The following is a 19,425-nucleotide window of genomic DNA, read 5'->3' as shown; positions in this document are numbered from 1 at the left end:
ATAAGGGGATGGTTTGGTTCTTTTTCTTTTTTGTGCCAGTCCTTGGTCTTAAACTCAGGCCTGGGCATGCAACTTAGCTTTTTTGTTCAAGGCTCACTTTACCATTTAAACCACTATTCTACTTCTGGCTTTTTGGTAGTTAATTGGACTACTGCCTGGATTGGCTTTGAACCATGATCCTCATATCTCAGCCTCCTGAATGGCTAAGATTACTGGTATAAGCCACTAGTGCCTGGCAAATTACATATTTAAAACATTAGTATTTTTGGATAGGCTTTTTAATGAAAACATGAAGAATGGAGTCATTATTCGTAGAGGCAGAAAAGATGATGGCAGAGCCCATTAAGAGGTGCAGGTCAGCAGAATGAGTTAAATATAAATTGCTCAGCATTTATTAGTTTAACATTTTTCCATTCGAGTCATGTTTTTGTCTCCAGATTACTCTGTTCCCCAGTTACATCTTTAAGTCCAATAGACAAGCCCTCTCAGTAAAGACACTTAACTAAGGATGAATGAATACTTCAACAATAAATGTTTAGAGCTAAGTCTAAAACAATTGGGACAGCTTTTTCCATTGACAAAGTGGTTTGATGATTAATAGAGGGCACTGAATCCTTTTCTGGTGGTGCTGATGTTTAATTTCTAGCAATCACATGAATAAATACAAATTCACATCATCAGCAATGTCAGTGGGTACTGAATCTCATTCTTAGAAACTGATATCTAGAACTGTGTATTACCCTGTGAGGTACAAATAACTAGCAGCTGGAGTGGGCAGAGGAATTGTACTACTTCCTAAGGTTTATTTTCTCCCAGTGAGGCCAGGAAGAATTAGATCCCTGTCATGGTTTCTCTGTTTTTTCCCTTTGCTTTGTCATTTTACAGCCCCTATTAACTCACAGTTTTTATACCAGGAAGAGAGCAACAAAGATTTGCCTTAAAAATTAGCCTTAAAAATTATAGGCTCATGCCTATAATCCTAACTACTCAGGAGACTGAGATCTGATTGTGGTTCCAAGCCAGCCCCCGCAGGAAAGTCCTTAAGACTCTTACCTCCAATTAACTACCAGAGAATCAGGTGGAGCTGTGGCTCTCAGTGGTAAAAATGCTAGCCTTTAGCAAAAAAAAAAAACTCAGAGACGGTGCCCAGGCCCTGAGTTCAAGTCTCACAACTGACCAACACACACACAACTAGTTGTAATTACAGATGTGACATTAGGAGGACTGTGTCTGTATATGGGAAGGTTAAATACCTTAAAAACACTGGCTGCCTGTGGCTCACACTTGTAATCCTAGCTACTTGTGAGGACTGAGAACAGAAAGACAAGTGCAGAATCAGCCCCCTTCAACTGATACCTGCTGACAATAGTGCACATCTATCATCCCATTATATGGGAGGCTGAGATTGTGAAGATCATGGTTCCAGGCCAGATGGGGTAGCCGAGAATGCAAGACTGCCTTCTATAGAGTGAAGCAGGACAAGGTGGTGCACAGCTGTGATCCCAGGAACTAAATTAGGCAGATCCCAGCTCAGGCCCATGCCCCTGCGCCAAGCAAGACTAGTCTAAAGATAACCAGTGAAAAATAGGATTAGAGGTGGCTTCACAGTGTTTTGCCAGCCTAGCAAGTGTAGGACCATGAGTTCAACTCCTGTTATTGCAAAAACAAACAACTGAACAACAACAACAAAAGCCAAATGCAGCAATAATCATAAAATCTGGGCAAAGAAGTCTCATTACAAGAGTTTTGTTAAAAGATGTAATTTTCTGTTTCCATCATTATGAAAGGGGCCCACATCAAGCATGTTCCAGAAAGCTAACAAGTTTAATAAAACATCTGTTGTACAACTGAATTTTTTTACATGGAGATATAATACCATGACATAAATTATGAGATCCAAAACACTGGTATAAATACACCATAGAATATTTATTATAAGAGAAGGGAGTGACTTTGATGGAAATTTGTGTGTTCAATATATATACATATATATATACACATATATATACAAAACAATTTTCTTCCCTTGATAAATCTACAAAGTACAAAATTATGAGTATTTACATAATTTCATACTAAATATGTGAAAAATATACCATGCTAGAACAATCTCGTTCCAAAGTTTGAAACATAATTCTGTCAAAAAATTCTTCATACAATGTATGAACTTATCAATAACTTTCTAAGTATAAAGTTCTTGATGTGACAATCAGATGAGGATCCTTCTGAGTTAAATTTTGATTAGAATTTCGTTTCCATTGGTACCTGAAGAAGAGAGAAAGTTTTGTTTTAAAAGATTTGTTAAGTTCTAATGTCAATGGAGGCTAGAATTCAAGACAATTTTTTGTCTTGAATTTTAATGACTAATCTTACATTGCTACTTGTTAACAGAGATCTATGTGACATGTTTGATCTACGGACCTACTGCAACTTAAGTAAAATAATACTACAATATGCAATAGTGATTTATTTCTTCACATTTGTTTCAGGGACCACAATGACTTTCAAAAGGCCATGTATGCTAGCCAGCCACATTCAGTTTTTAATCCTCAATAGAGTAAAACATTGTATGTAAATATGGATAGGAGGGCTGGGCGTCAGTGACTCAGGCTTGTAATCCTAGATACTCAGGAGGCTGAGATCTGAGGGTTGTGGTTTGAAGCCAGCCCAAGTAGGAAAGTCTGAGACTCTTGTCTCCAATTAACTACCAAAAGCTTGAAGTGGAGCTGTGGCTCAAGTGGTAGAGTGCTAGGCTTGTGCGAATAAGCTAAGGAACCACACACAGGCCTGGAGTATAAGCTCTAGTACCAGTATACACACACACACACACACACACACACACACACACACGCATTGATGGGATGTTAGATGCTTTAAAAAACTGAAGTGAGCCAGGTGCTGGTGGCTCACACCTGTAATCCTAGCTACTCAGGAGGCTGAGATCTGAGGATCACCATTCAAAGTCAGCCCGGGCAGGAAAGTCCGTGAGACTCTTATCTCCAATAAACCACTAGAAAACTTGAAGTGGCGCTGTGGCTCAAGTCGTAGAGGGCTCCCCTTTGGCTGAAGAGCACTGGGACAGCGCCCAGGCCCAGAGTTCAAGCCCCATGACCGACCAAAATTGAATAAATAAAATAAAATTGAAGTAATGCTGGGCACATGTGGGGCACATACCTGTAATCCTAGCTACATGGGGGTCTGAGAATAGGAGGATCAAGGCACATTTAGATTTTACTACCGCTGTGGCTTGTCCACAACAGTGGACTTACTTTCCTCTAAGAAAAGCCAGGAGCCAATGTTAAATGTTTCAAGCTTGGGTCAAAAATCAGATTTGAATGCTCTTCTGTGCTTTATTCCCTGTTACTTCTTGATAGTTCCGAATCTAGCTACGTGCAGAAGGATTTTTTGATATGATTTTTTTTCTGTTTATTTAATCAAGGTACTCAGACAAGGTACTGAGTCTGCCTTTCTCTAGAATCAAGTGTTGGGACTCAGCATTGTGGTCCTTATCGAGACTGTCTCACTTCAGGTCTATTTAACTTTCTTGAATGACTTTTTCATTTGACCTTTGCTACTTGATAAAACTCTGTTTCAGTTCACACCTCTTCATTTCTGATCTATAGTCCTATTCCCTGTTCTTAGATCTTTAAGAGAAATACTACCTCCTGTGCTTGAAGACAACCATTTCGTTCTTTCTCAACTACTTCTTTCTTTCATTGAAGGATAGAAGCAGTATAATACTACAGTGAAGAGAACATAGGTTTGAGTTCTGTTGCTGTCACCAAGTATGTGACTGTAAGCAAATTAGTGAAGCTCTCTGAGCCAGCTTCCCAACTTCCTCATTTGTATCATGAAGATAGCATTTTCATCTATTGTCATAAAAAAGATTAAAATAACGAAAGCATGTTCCTGCCATGTACTGGGCCTATAAATCATCAACTATTTGATTTGATATTCTGCTTTTCCTAAGTTGAATCTAGTGCCTTAAAGGACTGGCTATTTTAGAAGTGAATGTTCTGTAATGAAGCAGAACTTTCGTTAAATGATTACATGGAAACTCATTCTAAAAAGGAAGGAAAAGAACACAGCTTTCCTGCTATGCCAGCAGCTTCCTATGTGCTTGGATATTAGGAGGTGTTTATTTATTCCTCAGCTCCATCACTAACTTATCTGTAACTGGATATAGCAATATAGTCCCTGCTGCCTAAGTTATTACAAGGCTAGAATTACAAGGTTAGAATAAGATCATGGTTGTTAAGTACTTTGAAAAATAAAAATACATGCTCAATTTTAATAGAAACCTCCTCTCCCTATTTCTGGTTCCTTTCTTTTTAATGATGTGAGTTTATTTTTCTCAAGATTCCCTATGAGCCTGGTTGGCATTGTATTAGTTTCTAGAGATGAGGTACAAAGGCTCAGATAATTTGCTAGACTTTCTACAGCATGCCAGAAGAGGCCCTACCTTTTTGTTTGTTTGCTTATTTTCCTTGATGTCTAGATGAAGATAAACCAGATAAAGAATCTTACCTGACATTCCCGATTACGTAATCCTCCATTTGTGTTTATGGTAAAGTCAAACTTTGTTTCTTTTTTCTGAGAAGACAATGGAAGCATGAATTAGGGACTGATTATTTTAAAATGTTGAAATGTAAAGGAAAGTTTAAGAAATACATATGATGGGTTATAAATGTGAATGTCGTTCAAAAGAGCTGGTACCTGACTGGAATTAAACTTTGAAGTATTATAATCTTTCTTCATCAGAATATGCAAAACAGCATCATGGATTGTTAAGAAAAATATTGAGTCTGTGACTTCATCATCAAAAAATTCACACCGGGTAAGCTTCTCAATGAAATCATCTGAAGAGAAAAAAGAGGAAGAACACATAAGAGGAAGTAGTTATTTCTTCTTAAGCTTTCTAATTTGAAACTCCACTTGCAAATATGTATTTTATTGTTACATTATGTGTGTGGTGTGTGTGTGTGTGTGTGTATGTGTTTGTGTGTGTGTACACTAGGTGTTTGAACTCACTTTTTACTCAAGGCTGACGCTTTACCATTTGAGCCATACCTCTACTTCCTCATTGACACTAAGTGTTTCTGAGTCCTGGTCGTACCAATAATACCTGGTATTGCAATGCCTTCTGGAATTAAAGGATACCTTTTCAATACACATAAATACTTATTTAATGCCCTAATGGAAAAAGGAAAAACAAATGAGAACACCTTAAGTAGTTCCTATAAAGAAAATTAATTCAAATTTACTTAGGCAGAAGCTAAGAGAGTTATATCTCGATTAGAACACCAGTAAAATTAAAAATTGGGATTCCTCCAAAATAGGAAATATGCTTATAGATAATTTATATGTTATCATTTTTGGCTGCTACAACTACTTACCACTTAACTGTAGGTCATTTTCCCCAAACTGCTGTGTTTTATAAGAAAACATCTTCCTTAGCATCGCACATTACCTTTCCCATCATCTAAGACCAATACAGTCCTTGTAGGCACTGACCAGCATTTGTTTGCACAGATCACTCAGCCAAATATGACTTTATGTCTACTATGTGCAAAGTTCTGGCTGAGTAAGAAAAAGGATCAGGGGCATATTAGACCTGAATCTTGCCCTCACAGAAGATAGAACACTTCTATGTAACTGCAGAACTTCAAGGAATAGTCTGATTTCCCACCTTTATTATTTTCTTAGTCAATTATAATTCTACATACACAAAAGTCCTCAGATTATGTTTGTTCAATGAATGAAAGGTACAAGACATACAGTATACGAATCCTAAGATACTAAGCAAAGATTGCTTCCTTTGCGGGGGGGGGGGGAGGGGTATATGAGAAAAGTTGACCCAATAGATACCATTTTATAGTGCTGAAGACTTGAAGAAAGGAGGAAGAGAAGAAACAAAGGACAGAAACGCGAGCCTGTTCACACAGACTGGTGACTGCAGCCAGGAAATGGCTAAGAAGGTAAATTATGATGACAACAATTATGATGACAGACTGAGTGGGCTGCCAGGCACAGACAGTTTCAAAAAGATCTGGGATTATAGGAAAGTCATAAAACTGACAAATTAAGAAGTAACTAGGATTAAGAGAATGTATATAATGATAGCAACTCTAGAAACTATAGATTTTAGGGATAAGAGCCAGGAGAGAAGGAGAGATTGAAGATACCAATTTTTGCCTCTTTGAGGACTTCTTTACCAGTCATCACCTCTCCCAAAATGCTCTTCCACAATTCATTTCAATCTCCACCCAAATGACACAGTACAGGATGCTCTTATATCAACCAGCCAAAAACAGCACCAACTCTGTTTCTCTGTGTCTCTTAATCCTGCATTATGCTTTTGCTCATTACATAGAGTTCCCTAAGACTATAAACTTCATGAGGACAAGGGTTATCATTCATTGCTGTACACAACCAGAATAGGCCCTTACAAGTTATGTCCTAAGGAGTAGGCAAGAGACAGTGAAAAAGAAGGTAAAACAAAGCCAGCAGCTGTAACCCTAGCAGCTTGGAAGACTGAGACTGGGAGGAACCCCTACTAAAGGACAGCTCAGGCAGAAAAGCTGGAAAGACTCTCTTATCATTCCAAAGCTGGGCATAGCAGTGTGCTCCTGTCACTCTGTACTATGTGGGAGGATTGAAGTTCCAGTCCACCTTGGGCAGAGAAGTCCCCAAGACCTCATCTCCACAGAGGGAAGCTGGGTGTAATGGTGTGTGCTTATAACCCCAGCAACTACTGGAACTCGAAAGTAGGCTGATTGAATGAAGTGCAGGTGTGGACTTGAGTGTGAAATGAGATCCTAGCCTAAAAAATAACCAGTGAAGAACAGGGCTGGAGTATGACTTAGTGGTAAAACTCCAACATAGCCAGAGGAAGGCTCTGTGTTCAAACCTCAGTACAGGAAAGAATAAAAAGGTAGAATATCGTAGGGGAGATTATAGGTTAGTGGGAACACAGAATATAATGATGTGATATGTGTGAATTCTGCACATGCACAGGCTGAAAATCCATTGCTCTGCTTGAGGAAGAAGGAAGTTTTCAGTTATTGCGGGAGTTTTCTACTTGGAAAAATGACAGCATGCTGGGATGGACAAGTGCACTGGTTACTCAGCCAGAGGGCTGAGGTGAGGAAAGAGGAGGGTCTGGAATAAGGCTGTTTAAGTGGAGAAAAGACTGCTAAAGAAATTATTTCTGGCCAGGTGCTGGTGGCTCACACCTGTAAGCCTAGCTACTCAGGAGGCTGAGATCTGAGGATTGCAGTTCAAAGCCAGCCTGGCAGGAAATTCTGTGACTCAAAGTGGCACTGTGGCTGGAAGTAGTAGAGTACTAGCTTTGAGCAAAAGGAGGCACTAAATTCAAGCCCACGATCCCCTCCAACACACACACACACACACACACACACACACACACACACACACACGAAACTATTTCTGGCTCTGATGGCTCATTGACTGCTAAGAGAAGGACAGAGGGAGAGATGCTTCTGGGATTTCTGCTTTGGCAACTGGTGAGTTGTGTTCTGGTGGTTGATAGAGAAGGGGAGGAGCAGTTTAAGGAGGGGGAGAATATGTGGACTGAGTGCCGGGGGGGATCTAGAAGGTTGAAGGGTCTAGGCTGGAGGTTTAGTATGGGGATTCATTAACCTGTAGATATATTTGAAGTTCTAAGTATAGAGGAGATTGATGGGAAAAAAACCCTATGGAATTAGATCTGTAGGGTTTAAGGCTGAAGCTTGGGGAAGACCAACTGCTAGGTGTTGAGGGGAGGGGGGTAGAGAAGTTCAGTACCAGAAAGTGAGGAGCTACTAGAGAGGTAGAAAGAGAACCTAAAGAGTGAGCTTGCACAAGTTAAAGAAGGAGAGAGTTTCAATGACAAATTCTAAAGAAAGAGGCCAAATGGTCCAGCAGGCTCCAGCAGGAGAGGCTGAGAAGGAGGCTTTTAATCTTGATGGACTGGATGACACCAATAGATAACTTTGGCAAGGGTGGCCACATCAGTGAGAGGAAGTCCAAACCAAGTTTCTGTGAGCCGAGGAATGCACGGGAGTGAAGGGAGGAAGACAGATGGAAAGCAAACTGCTTTCCAACAAGTTTAAGAGGGAAGAAATAGGCAACATATCTACTCCTTTACTGCCCATTAGATTCCCATTCAAATTCATTTACGTATATATGAGCACAGCTAAAACAGGGAGATGCTGTTTCATAGGGATTTTTATTAGCGCAGCTGAAAATTAGATTTCCTTCTTGACAATTATATAAAATATCTGTTCTTTGGTGAGGCTACCTAGTCTTAGCATTGGCAGAGAGCCTGAAGTGACTGTCATAACATAAAATACAAAATTTAAATGCTGGGCTGAGGATGTAGCTCAGTGGTTGTACTTGCCTAGCTTGCACTCACTCTAGGTTCTATCCTAAGGAAAAGCCCTGCTGATTTTTAGCTGGATATGAAGCTCATACCTATAATTTTGGTCTCAGGAGACAAAGGCTAGAGAATCTTGACTTCAAAGCCAGCCTTGGCTACATAGGAAGACCCTGTCTCAAAAAATTAATAAAGAACTTACCATCAGTTCCAACAATATACACGTCTACTTTGATCCTGATGAATTCTTGTAAAATCTGTTAAAAAGAAAATCGATCTTGTTTAGAATAGGTTCATTTGTCAGAAACATGAAGAAAACAATTTAATTATACTTTAATGGCTAATACATTACTTTCAGGTCTTTTTTATATTTTGAAAAGAGATGATTGAATAAGTAGATACTGAAGTTAAAAATAAGGCTGCATGGCAGAAAAAAATAAGGCCTGTTGGGAGGAGTAAAAAAAGTTCTCGTTAAAAAGTTAAAAAGGATCATTCTTGAGGAAGAATTACAGAGAATGTTCTGTCTTAAACTCAGAAGATCAAATCTGATATAACGCCCAACATTCCATCAGAATGACTGGGATTAGAGTTTTCTACTTACATAGAAGCAAAGAAAAACAAAACAAACACTGTGTCCCAGATGTCCATTTTTTTTCCTACCCACAGTAGCTGATATATCCAGCACTAAGAAATCAAAGTACTAAGAAAGAGTTTATGTTATTAAAATAAATTATCTTGAGAGTTCTGTCATATGGAACAATTGAAAGAAGTTGAAAAAGAACTAAATTTGATTCCGTTTTTTAGTTTTGTATCTAGTCCCCCCATACTTAATAGCTCACTTAGGCAAATTTCAGTGAAACCCTAAGAAAAGCAGAGCAGTATAAAATTTCTTAAACTTTCTTTTCTGTATTGTTTTGGAAGCTAATTTGGTTAAAAAATGCTAATCCTATGGAAAGAAAGCATATCACCACCTGTTTGCGTTAGTCCTGTTTTAAACCATAGGAAACATTTATTCTTTCATATAGCTAATTTAAGACACTTTATAATGCATGATGATGAAAGAAATTAAAGGGGGACTAACCTTCCCAAATATCTGATTTCAGGATAATTTAGGGACTGAAACCACCAAACTTTATGTACATATTTGATAGGAGAATGAATGTAGTTATCTAACCTTAGAAGTAGAGTTCTATAAAACTGTGCAGTATAATGGAAAACACTTCTAAAGAGATCACTGGCCACCCCCCTCTGTCCCTTTATGGAATAATGTAAAATTAAATTGTGCAAAATTAGATGGTGAGGGGCTGGGAAGGTGGCTCAGTGGTAGAGCGCTTGCCTTTCATGCATGAGGCACTGGGTTCGATTCCTCAGCACCACATAAGCAGAAAAAACTGCAAGTGGTGTTGTGGCGCAATTGGTAGAGCACTAGTCTTGAGCTGAAGAGCTGAGGGACAGCACCCAGGCCAAGAGTTCAGGCCCCACTACCGACCAAAAGAAAGAAAGAAAGAAAAAAGATTAAATTGTGCTTCAAATTTAGTGTGTACTCTCTAAAGGAACATCCTTTCATTTTTTTAGTTAATGATTGTTACCATTAAGGAAAACATAAAAGCTGGGCATAGCGTGTGGACCACTCATCCTAGTTACATGGGGAGCTGAGATCAAGAGGATCATTGTTCCAGGCCAGCTGGGGCAGAAAAGTCCACAGACTTCATCTCAGCTGAAGAAGCTGGGCATGGTGGTACATGTCTGTCATCTCAGCTAGGATGGAAAGCCTAGAGGCAGACCTTGGTCCAGGCCACATGCTGGTGGATTAAGTGAGACTTCATCTAAAAAATAATAAGCAAGTGGGGCGCCAGTGGCTCATGCCTAGTCACTCAGGAGGCTGAGATCTCAGGATCTCAGTTCAGAGCCAGTTTGGGGCAGGAAAGTCCTGAGACTCTTATCTCCAATTAACCACCAGAAAACCAGAAGTGGTACTGTGGCTCAAAGTGATAGAGCCTTGAGTAAAAGAGCTCAGGGACAGATCCCAGCTCCTGAGTTCAAGACCCAGTACTGACAGCAACAACAATAATAATCAGAACAGAAAAGGCTGGAGTTGTGGCTTGGTGTAGGAGCACCAGCCTAACATTAACAAGCAAGAGGTCTTGAGTTCAAACCCCACTACTACTCCCCAAAATATTACCGTTTTGAGGCCCCGCATTGATGAAACATCAAGAAATGACACTGCTGAGAAGTCAAGAATGAGGCTGTGAAGACTGATTTTGGGGACCACAATATTGAGTGGAAGATCAGCATTCCAGTCTATCTCGAAGGGCAGGTCTGTAGTATTGATTGGCTGGTCCAGTTCTTCTATCTGATTGTTGTCAAGCTCCTCATCAGAATCTTTTAAGCCTTCAGCAGTGCATATGAAGCCCTTCTGCAGGAGAGGATAACATGCATGATGGTTCTGACTATGAAAAATGTGTGGATGTCAAGGGGAGCTAGGAAGTTTTTGTTTGTTTGTTTTTGTTGGTACTGGGGCTTGAGCCCTGGGCCTGGGCGCTGTCCCTCACCTCTTCAGCTCTAGGCTAGCGCTCTACCACTTGAGTCACAGTGCCACTTGCAGCTTTTTCTGCTTATGTGGTGCTGAGGAATCGAACCCAGGGCCTCATGCATGCAAGGCAAGCGCTCTACCACTGAGCTACCTTCCCAGCCCCACTAGGGAGTTTTTGAAGGAAAGATTCAAAGGTGGGTTGAAGAGTGGAATTAGAGCCACTTGTTTTGGATGCTTAATTAGGACCATAAAAATTTTAAGGAGTTTCTCCAAGATGTCACTTTTAAAAAATGACATTGACACATGAAGCATGTTTAAAGGGATGCAATAGCCAGAGGCCAGTGGCTATTGCCTATAATTCCAGCTATTCAGGAGGCTGATATCTGAGGACCATGGTTCAAAGAGAGCCTGGGAAGGACAGTCTATGAGACTTTTATCTCCAATTAACCACCAGAGCTGTGGTTCAAAGTGGTAGAGTGCTAACATTGAGCAAAAGAGCTCAGGGACAGCGCCGAGGCCCCAACTTCAAGCCCCACTACAGACAGCAAAAAGAAAAAGAAAAAGGAATGGAACACCCTGAACTCTTGTATCCTATGTCTTACTGAGCTGTTGGCCATAATGTGTAGGATGTAATTAAGATACTTACAGGTGTCACTTGCAGTAAGCCTCGCTTCTGCAGTTTTCGGATTTTCTTCAGAGCTTTGTTGCGCTTGCGTAGAATCCGAAGTGGACTAAACCCAACCTGAAAAATTTACTCTGTTACATTGTATATTGGCGTAATTGAAACAACTCGCTGAGGTGGGTTGAGGGATTAGGACACATACGAAGAATATTTGTGATATAATTGATAAGTCATTTAAAGAATACTAACAAGAATGACATATCATGTCTATGATTTGCTTAACTTGTATCCTACAATCAAAATTCAAAAACCTCTGTACAGCCCAGGATTTGTCTAAAAATGATCCATGAATATATTTTAACTTTTTTTGATTCTGTTTGTGTTTGGTGATTCTATCCTGTTTATTTTTCTACTTGTCAAGTATAGGTGGTACCTATTTACTATTGCTTCTAATACAATTTTTCTTCTATTAGAGTTATTATAATTATATTTTATGAAGTTTTTTCTTATATGAGTGTGTAATTTTGATATTAAATTGGGCTAATCTTTGGGCTCTGTCCCTCAGCTCTTCAGCTCAAGGCTAGCGCTCTACCACTTGAGCTACATTGCCACTTCTGGTTTTCTGGTGGTTTATTGGAGATAAGGGTTTCTCAGACTTTCCTGCCCGGACTGGCTTTGAACTGAGATCCCCAGATCTCGGCCTCTTGAATAGCTCGGATTACAGGCATGAGCCACCAGTGCCCAGCTAGGCTAATCTTTACTCCACCCTTTCAACCCAAGTTTGTTCTTTTTGCTGCAGCACTTAGCTCCAGAGTAGTAAGAAAAGAGATTCAAAATATTTTATTTATCCAGTCATGGTGACACATGCCTATCATCCTAGCACTTGGGAGTCTGAAGGCAAGAGGATTATGAGCCTGAGGCCAACCTGGGCTATATAATATGACCCTGTCACACTAAAAACAACAGACAAACACCCTAAACTTGCTATTTCGAATCTCTTCAAGATGTAGTCAAATATTTAACTGATGCCCTGTTATTTCTAAAAGTGATGCTCAAGAAAATCTGTAGAAAAATAAGCAGCCTAAAGATTATACTTTTGGGGAAAAATAAGCAGCCTAAAATCTTATGGCATTTTTTCCCCATTTTACAGTAGAATTTTATAAAAAAGGATTTTATGTTTTATATTTATCAAGAGGCTTCTTTTTCAACATATTAACAGATCATTTATAAGGTAGTTTAGTTTGCTTTGGGACATGAGACATCTAAACACTGATATACCCCAGCCTCAACAGATGGGAAGTCAATGGCCTTCTGTGAAAAACCCAACATTTCATTCCACGAGTTTAAAATTTAGTAAATTTGTAAAAAGTTAAATAACCCCAAACCTTACAGCATCAGTAAGTTTCTGCTTAAAGAAACCAATATTTGCAAAGTAGATTGGAGATGGACATCTGAAAATTTTCACTCCTTCTGGCTCATACATCTACAAGATAGAGAAGAACTATTAGGTGATACATGCTATACTCAGATTCATTTCCTTCCCCTCCCCCCCCCCCGGCTGGTCATGAAGCTGGAACTCAGTGCCTAGGCGCTGTCCCTGAACTCTTGTTGTTCAAGTCTAGCACTCTACCACTTCAAGCCACAGCTCCACATCCAGTTTTCTGGTTCTTCATTGGAGATAAGGGTTTCACGGACTTTCCTTCCCAGGCTAGTTTTGAACCATCATCCTCAGATCTCAGTCTCCTAAATAACTAGGATTTCAGGCATGAGCCATGGGTGCCCAGCTCATATACATATCCTTTAACAAAATAAAGACAAAAATTAATCTTTCTTACATCAGAATAATCTTTTTTATTCTTATAAATGTTGCTCCTTCCAATGTTAGCCAGAGTGCTGCATTTTGGACTGTAGGGGAAGAAACACAAAAAACAGTAAGTAAATACTTATGCATATTTGTTAGGCCTACAGGGCTAACATTGACTTTCCTTCTAGCACATACATCAACACAGTCTCACTTTTTGAAACATAAAGGGTTGCAGATTGTCATGTCATAGAGACCTGCCTAGAGGGCAGGCACACTGTTTTGCTCAGCTTTGTGACATCCCACAGCTCCTAAACAGGAACATCACCTTTTACAAAGCACTTCTGTAGCTTTGGGCACATTGAGTCTGAATATCAAAGTGAGGCAGTATAATGACCACATTATAGATAAGCATCTCGAGAGGTAAAATGACTTATGACCGTTGGGCTCATCTCTACGTGTGATAGGCCCACAATAACAAAATCCAATAAAAATATAAATGCATGAGAGTACAAGAGCAATACCAAGATATTTCAATCACAGTATATTGTGCCAGTTGAGGCATAACTTTAACAACAATAACAACTTCTGTTCTAGAACTCAGTTTCCAGGCAGCTGTGTATCTAGCTACTTGTAATCACACAGTAATAATAACCCAGCATAGGCCGAGTGACCACATGGTGGTAGTATTATCTGGTAAAGATTTAAAGATGCAAGGACTAAGGAATCAATTTAATTTTTTTGTGGCATTTCGGACCTGGACGTTGGACCCGAAGGGCTTTTGAGAAGTTCTCTGATCCAGTTCTGAGCTTCCCAAGGGGGAAGACAATCTAACAACCTACAAAAATAGCAGTTGCCTGTTCTTAGAGGGTCTTACAGTCTTCTCAGCAAATGTATCTTCCTCTTTAACAAGGCTAACGTAATGACATTAAACTTGCTTAAAACAGAAGTACCTGTGGTTTACAAGTAGGTTACAGGCACAGAGGTTTATATACTTTCTCTGCATTGGTGTCAAAGCAGGAAGCAGAACAGTAGCAGCTCTCCCTGGATGGGTGCTCTGATGCTGGCCTGTTCTGTTCAACTGTCCTTCGTGGCCCTGAGGAGAGCAATCTGAGGAATGCTATAAGGGCCAATCCTGAAGATATGCCAATCCACTTTTCTTATGATCAGTGACAATTTTTTAGCTTATCTTCTGATTGTACAAGCTAAAGCCTGCTAGAATGCAGAACACCGAACACTCACAATTGGGTTCTGAACACGATGGTCAGGAGCTGAAATGCCACACTTGCTGCCAGGCCTAAGCCAAGTCCCAGAACAATGGCAAAGATGAAGGTCATGATCCAAATTAGCTGTAACAACATGTGTAAAATACAATGGCTTAGGCCCAGAACCATGGGAAAGTGTGGATTTCTAGGTCTAAAAACAGAGGTTAGAAGTTTTTTGTTGTTGTTTGTTTGTTTGTTAATCCTGGGCCAGGAATACACCTGTCTCAAGAGGTCATTTCTATGGGCTCAAGTTCTGGGTCACTGAAACACAAACACATCCAAAAGGATCCACAGAGAATGTGTACATTTCAAACCCAATCCCTGAACAACTTATGGAAATGGGTGGAGCCTATCTGTCTGTCCTAGCAAAAATTCCAGAGCTATCCCATTCATTAAAACCAGCAAACTAGGATGTCGCATTTACATTTAGGATGCACAAAGGCCCTGGGTTCTATCCCCAGCTCTGCAAAAACAAAAATAAGAAAAGATAAAAATCTCCTTCCCCATCAAAATCCAGCAAACTAAGTAAGTAAGAGCCTAATCATTCTCTTGGGCTGTTGGATTTAATTAATGTCTACCACTCTATGAAAATTTTAGCATGCAAAAAGAGGGTTAAAACCTCCCAAAGTGATCTATCAGGAACTAAAGTTATCCAAGTGTAGCTTATTACTTTATGCTCTCTAAGTACCATAGGGTATGTCGACAAGGACTTTTACATCCAGACTTTGACCCTGATTAGATTATGGACTCTGCTTCTCATTGGAAGACATAAGAATTGGCCTTTACAATAGTCCAAAAGGAGTATTTCCTGAAGGAATAAATGTTCAGAATTTAACTTCTTCACAGCATCTTTATAACTTATATACTACATAGTGAAGAGAAGCAATATAAACCCTTATATTGAGAGATTCTGAGGTTTGAAGGATAACTGAAAGAATTGTTAAAACAGATCTAAGGAAGTCTTACATGAGTATTTTGAGAAGCATTTTCTATTTATAGAAGCCTGTCCATTATCTATCTATCTATCTATCTATCTATCTATCTATCTATCTATCTATCTATCTATCTATCTATCTATCTATCTATCTTGCAACAAGGTCTCACTATGTCGCCCAGACTAGCTTCTAACTTAAGATCCTCTGGTGTCAGCCTCACAAGTCCTGGAATTACAGACCTGGGTCAGCATGTGCAGCTGAGGCCTATCCTAAAAATCTCAGAGAACCAGGCACCAGTGGCTCACCCTGTAATTCTAGCTACTTAGAAGGCTGAAATCTGAAAATAGTGATTCAAAGCCAATCCTGAGAGAAAAGTCCACGAGACTCTCACTCTAACCACCAAAAAGCCAGAAGTGGAGCTGCAGCTCAAGAAGAATGTCATTCTTGAATGAGAAAGCTGAGGGACAGCGCCCAAGGCCTGAGTGCAAGCTCTAGCCCAGGCATACACACACAAAATATCCCAAAGAATGATCACTAGAGTGTGCAATTTAAGGACAGTAACTAAAATGAACGAAAGTAATTTCAAATAGATACATAGAAACAAAAGTTCCCATAGCTTACAAGATAAAAGTGTATTTGACATCAGCATTAAACTACCATCCGGATTTCTGTCTTTTTCACATACTTTGGGTCTACTTACACAATCATATTTATCTTTTCGCCATAATCTGCCTATTTCAGCAAACTGCATCAGCATTCCCTTTAAGTTTCCAAGTGCTAAAGCGGCCAGGACAGACTGTGAAAGACATAAATACCAGGTGTACTCTACGTTAATCAAATAAACCATATAGAAGCAAAGGTGAAGGCTACAGATAAGCAGGCCTTTAGTAGGCCTCAGAGTATATCAAAGGATACGCCCTTTTCCTGTGTGCCAGGCAAGACACACAGATCTGGGACTCTGACCTGTCCCCCAGCAACAGCAACAAGGGCTGAACTGTTCCTGTGATTATGCTATGGGTGATTTGATGATATTTAAGAGTCTGTAACTTGGTGTAGAGAGAGGCAGATCTTATATCCTTTGGCATGTAAGTTCTGGAGTGAATTCTTCCTAAGCAGAGCCAGTCTATGCTCATTAAATTTGAGGAGATAAGGTTTGCCCTTTGTAAAAAATTAGAAAGAAAATAAAGCTTTCAGAGTACAATGCCCTGGAATAAGAATTCTAGCCTTTGTTGATGAGCATCCCAATTGTAAGTGTACTCTGTGGGAGAGCACAAATCCTATTTGTCCTTTTTCACTGCTGTATCTCCAGATGCAGCAGAGATAATGATGAATGCCTACAGAAGGTGCTTAAGAAGTATTCTAAACTGGGTGCTGGTGGCTCATGCCTGTAAAGTCCTAGCTACTCAGGAAGCTGAGATCTGAGGATCAGGGTTCAAAGCCAGCTCAGGCAGGAATCAGTGAGATTCTTATCTCAAATTAACTACCTGAAAACAGGAAGTGGTGCTGTGGCTCGAGTGGTAGAGTGCTAGCCTTGAGCTGAAGAACTCAGGAACAGCCCCCAGGCCCAGAGTTCAAGTCCCATGACTGACAAAAAAAAATTATTCTAAGAATAAAGCTGGGTACTTGTAATCCTACTCGGGAGGCTGAGGGTCCCAGTTTGAAGCCAGCATGAGCAGAAGAGTTTGTGAGACTCTTCTCTCCAATTAGCCAGCAAAAAGACGGAAGTGAACGTATGGCCCAGGTGGCAGAGAGCCAATGTTGAGCAAAAAAGCTAAGGCCTTGAGTTCAAGCCCCAAGAGTGGCACAGAAAAATGAAGTAATAGTAGTATTCCAAGAATGGATAGATGAACTGATGAATTAATATTCTCCAAGCCAGTACTAACACCTTAAACAGGGCCCCTGAAGAAGTCGCAATGTTGACACCTTTGAATGGTGACTTCATTGAGGGGTCTAGATTATAAACCCAACTGCCACACCTATCCGGCTTCCAGTTCTTACATGCTAGAATGCCGTAATTGAGCTTGTGGGACTTCTCATGGTTGAGGTAAGTAGCATACAAATCCTTGTTTGAATTCTAACACAATGGAAGGAATCTCCTCCACCTGCCCTTTGAACCAATCCAAGCAAGACATTTGTACAGCTACTACTTTCACATTATGAAAGCACACTGTATAAAGAAAACCAAACATACCTTATATTTCCATACCTTGAACAATGTTTAGCTAACATGGGTATTTTGAATCTTCACAAGTAACTCTGTGTGTGTGTATGTGTGCGTGCTGGTCTTGGTGTTTGAACTCAGAGATTGTGTGCTGTCTCTGAGCTTTTTTTTCCCCTCAAGACTAGCATGTTGAACTATAGCTTGGCTTGGCAGCTTTTTGGTGATTAATTGGAAATAAGAGTCTCATAGACTTCCCTGGCTTCAAACTGTGATCTTTAGATCTCAGTCTTCTGAGTAGCTTGGATTCTAGGCATGAGCCACTGGTTCCTAACTTCACAAGTAACTCCCATAATTTATTATGTAAGCAGCTAATTCGATTCCTCAACAGACTAAAAATCACTTTGGGAGAAATATAGTCTTTAGTAACTTTAAAAAGAAAATGGTATATAAATGAATACCAGTTTAAAAATACAGAGAATTCAGTAAGACTTGTAGCACAGGGAACAGTGTTCTTATATTTATCATCATCAGGTTTCTTGAAGATTCAATGTTTTCCAGGATCTGCAATATATATATATATATATATATATATATATATGATTTGGATGCACAGCAACTTATAATGTATTAAATTAGACCCTCACAGTTACAGACAGAGAAGTCCGAGGGTCAGGAGGACAGGCCTGTGTCCTCCTGTTTGCTCCCATCCTGTAGGCTGATAGTGTTGGTTTTGGAGTCAAACCAGACCTCTAGGAGTGGCTGGGAGGAGTATTCCTAACAAATCTGTGGCTGGTAGCACCACTCTCTGTATTAGATAGAGAGCCTGATTACCTTGACCTTGAAGAAAAATCTTACTTCAGTCATTCCAGGTTGAAGCTGCAAAGCCAGAGCACCCTCCTATTTAAGCATTAATTATATTCCGAGCCACGGACATGCAGAACCCAGAGTAGATAAGGTAGTTGGACCATCTGCATTCCTCACATTCATACAACACTGCCAAGAAAACGGCAATATTTTTGGCCCATAGAATATTGAGTAAAGAGAGTACCTGAGATTTCATCATTACTTCATTTTCCCTTGTTTGTTTAGGCTCTCAAAATTAGAAAGCCAGGGTCCTTGATTTCTCACCCCAAGGAGACAGATGTAATGCAGAAGAGAGGAGGGCTACCTTTTGTAGTGGTTGTAGAAGAAATCCAATGGCTACAATGACAATCAACACGATGACACCGGAGACAATCCCAGCGACCTGGGAAGACCAAACAATGCTCATGACAATCTGCGCTTGACCTCACTTGGATTTGCTAGTTATCAATGCTAGGGTGATGGGGCTAGTAAAGACACCAAAATACCTGTGTTTTTCCTCCAGTACTTTCCTGAACTCCTGATCTGGAGAGGGCTGTACTCCCTGCAAATCCTTGGAATGATCCAGCGAATATATTATTCATTCCCAAAGCTATTAACTCCTGACAGGAAAACAAAAAATGTTCTTACAAGCATCCGCATTTTCATATAGAAGAATATGATATGCACAAGATATTCAAATTGCCTGTAGATTCAGCATAGGTTGTATTCTTACCTGATTGCCATCAATCGGATAATCGTACTTGAGGGAATACACACTGGCTACTGAGAAGGCTACTGCAAAGGCCACAATAGCAATGCCGAAGCAGTCTCCTATGGTGTCTTGGAAAACCTGTACATCAGGTGTAATAGGGGGATGAAATCTGAAAG

At 40.0% G+C, this 19,425-nt stretch overlaps 1 protein-coding gene across 1 annotated transcript in view; it reads right to left on the bottom strand.

Moving 5' to 3' along the window:
• Window positions 1-1,861: 1,861 nt before the first annotated feature.
• Slc26a3 (solute carrier family 26 (anion exchanger), member 3) overlaps window positions 1,862-19,425 on the bottom strand; it is a 29,930-nt gene continuing 12,366 nt past the window's right edge. Inside the window, exons 8-20 of the mRNA XM_013034730.1 lie at window positions 19,271-19,418; window positions 19,044-19,157; window positions 18,863-18,940; window positions 16,234-16,329; window positions 14,576-14,682; window positions 13,368-13,437; window positions 12,923-13,015; window positions 11,557-11,652; window positions 10,560-10,793; window positions 8,580-8,634; window positions 4,717-4,859; window positions 4,528-4,593; window positions 1,862-2,265 (exon numbers count right to left, since the gene is read on the bottom strand). Coding sequence (XP_012890184.1) covers window positions 2,242-2,265; window positions 4,528-4,593; window positions 4,717-4,859; window positions 8,580-8,634; window positions 10,560-10,793; window positions 11,557-11,652; window positions 12,923-13,015; window positions 13,368-13,437; window positions 14,576-14,682; window positions 16,234-16,329; window positions 18,863-18,940; window positions 19,044-19,157; window positions 19,271-19,418 — 1,324 coding nt within the window. The 3' untranslated portion in view covers window positions 1,862-2,241. The remainder of the gene's footprint in view (window positions 2,266-4,527; window positions 4,594-4,716; window positions 4,860-8,579; window positions 8,635-10,559; window positions 10,794-11,556; window positions 11,653-12,922; window positions 13,016-13,367; window positions 13,438-14,575; window positions 14,683-16,233; window positions 16,330-18,862; window positions 18,941-19,043; window positions 19,158-19,270; window positions 19,419-19,425) is intronic.

Source organism: Dipodomys ordii, unplaced genomic scaffold, assembly GCF_000151885.1.
Source record: "Dipodomys ordii isolate 6190 unplaced genomic scaffold, Dord_2.0 Scaffold195, whole genome shotgun sequence".
Classification (NCBI taxonomy): domain Eukaryota; kingdom Metazoa; phylum Chordata; class Mammalia; order Rodentia; family Heteromyidae; genus Dipodomys; species Dipodomys ordii.
Note: the sequence above shows the minus strand (reverse complement) of the source record. Positions and strands in the feature narration are given on the sequence as shown.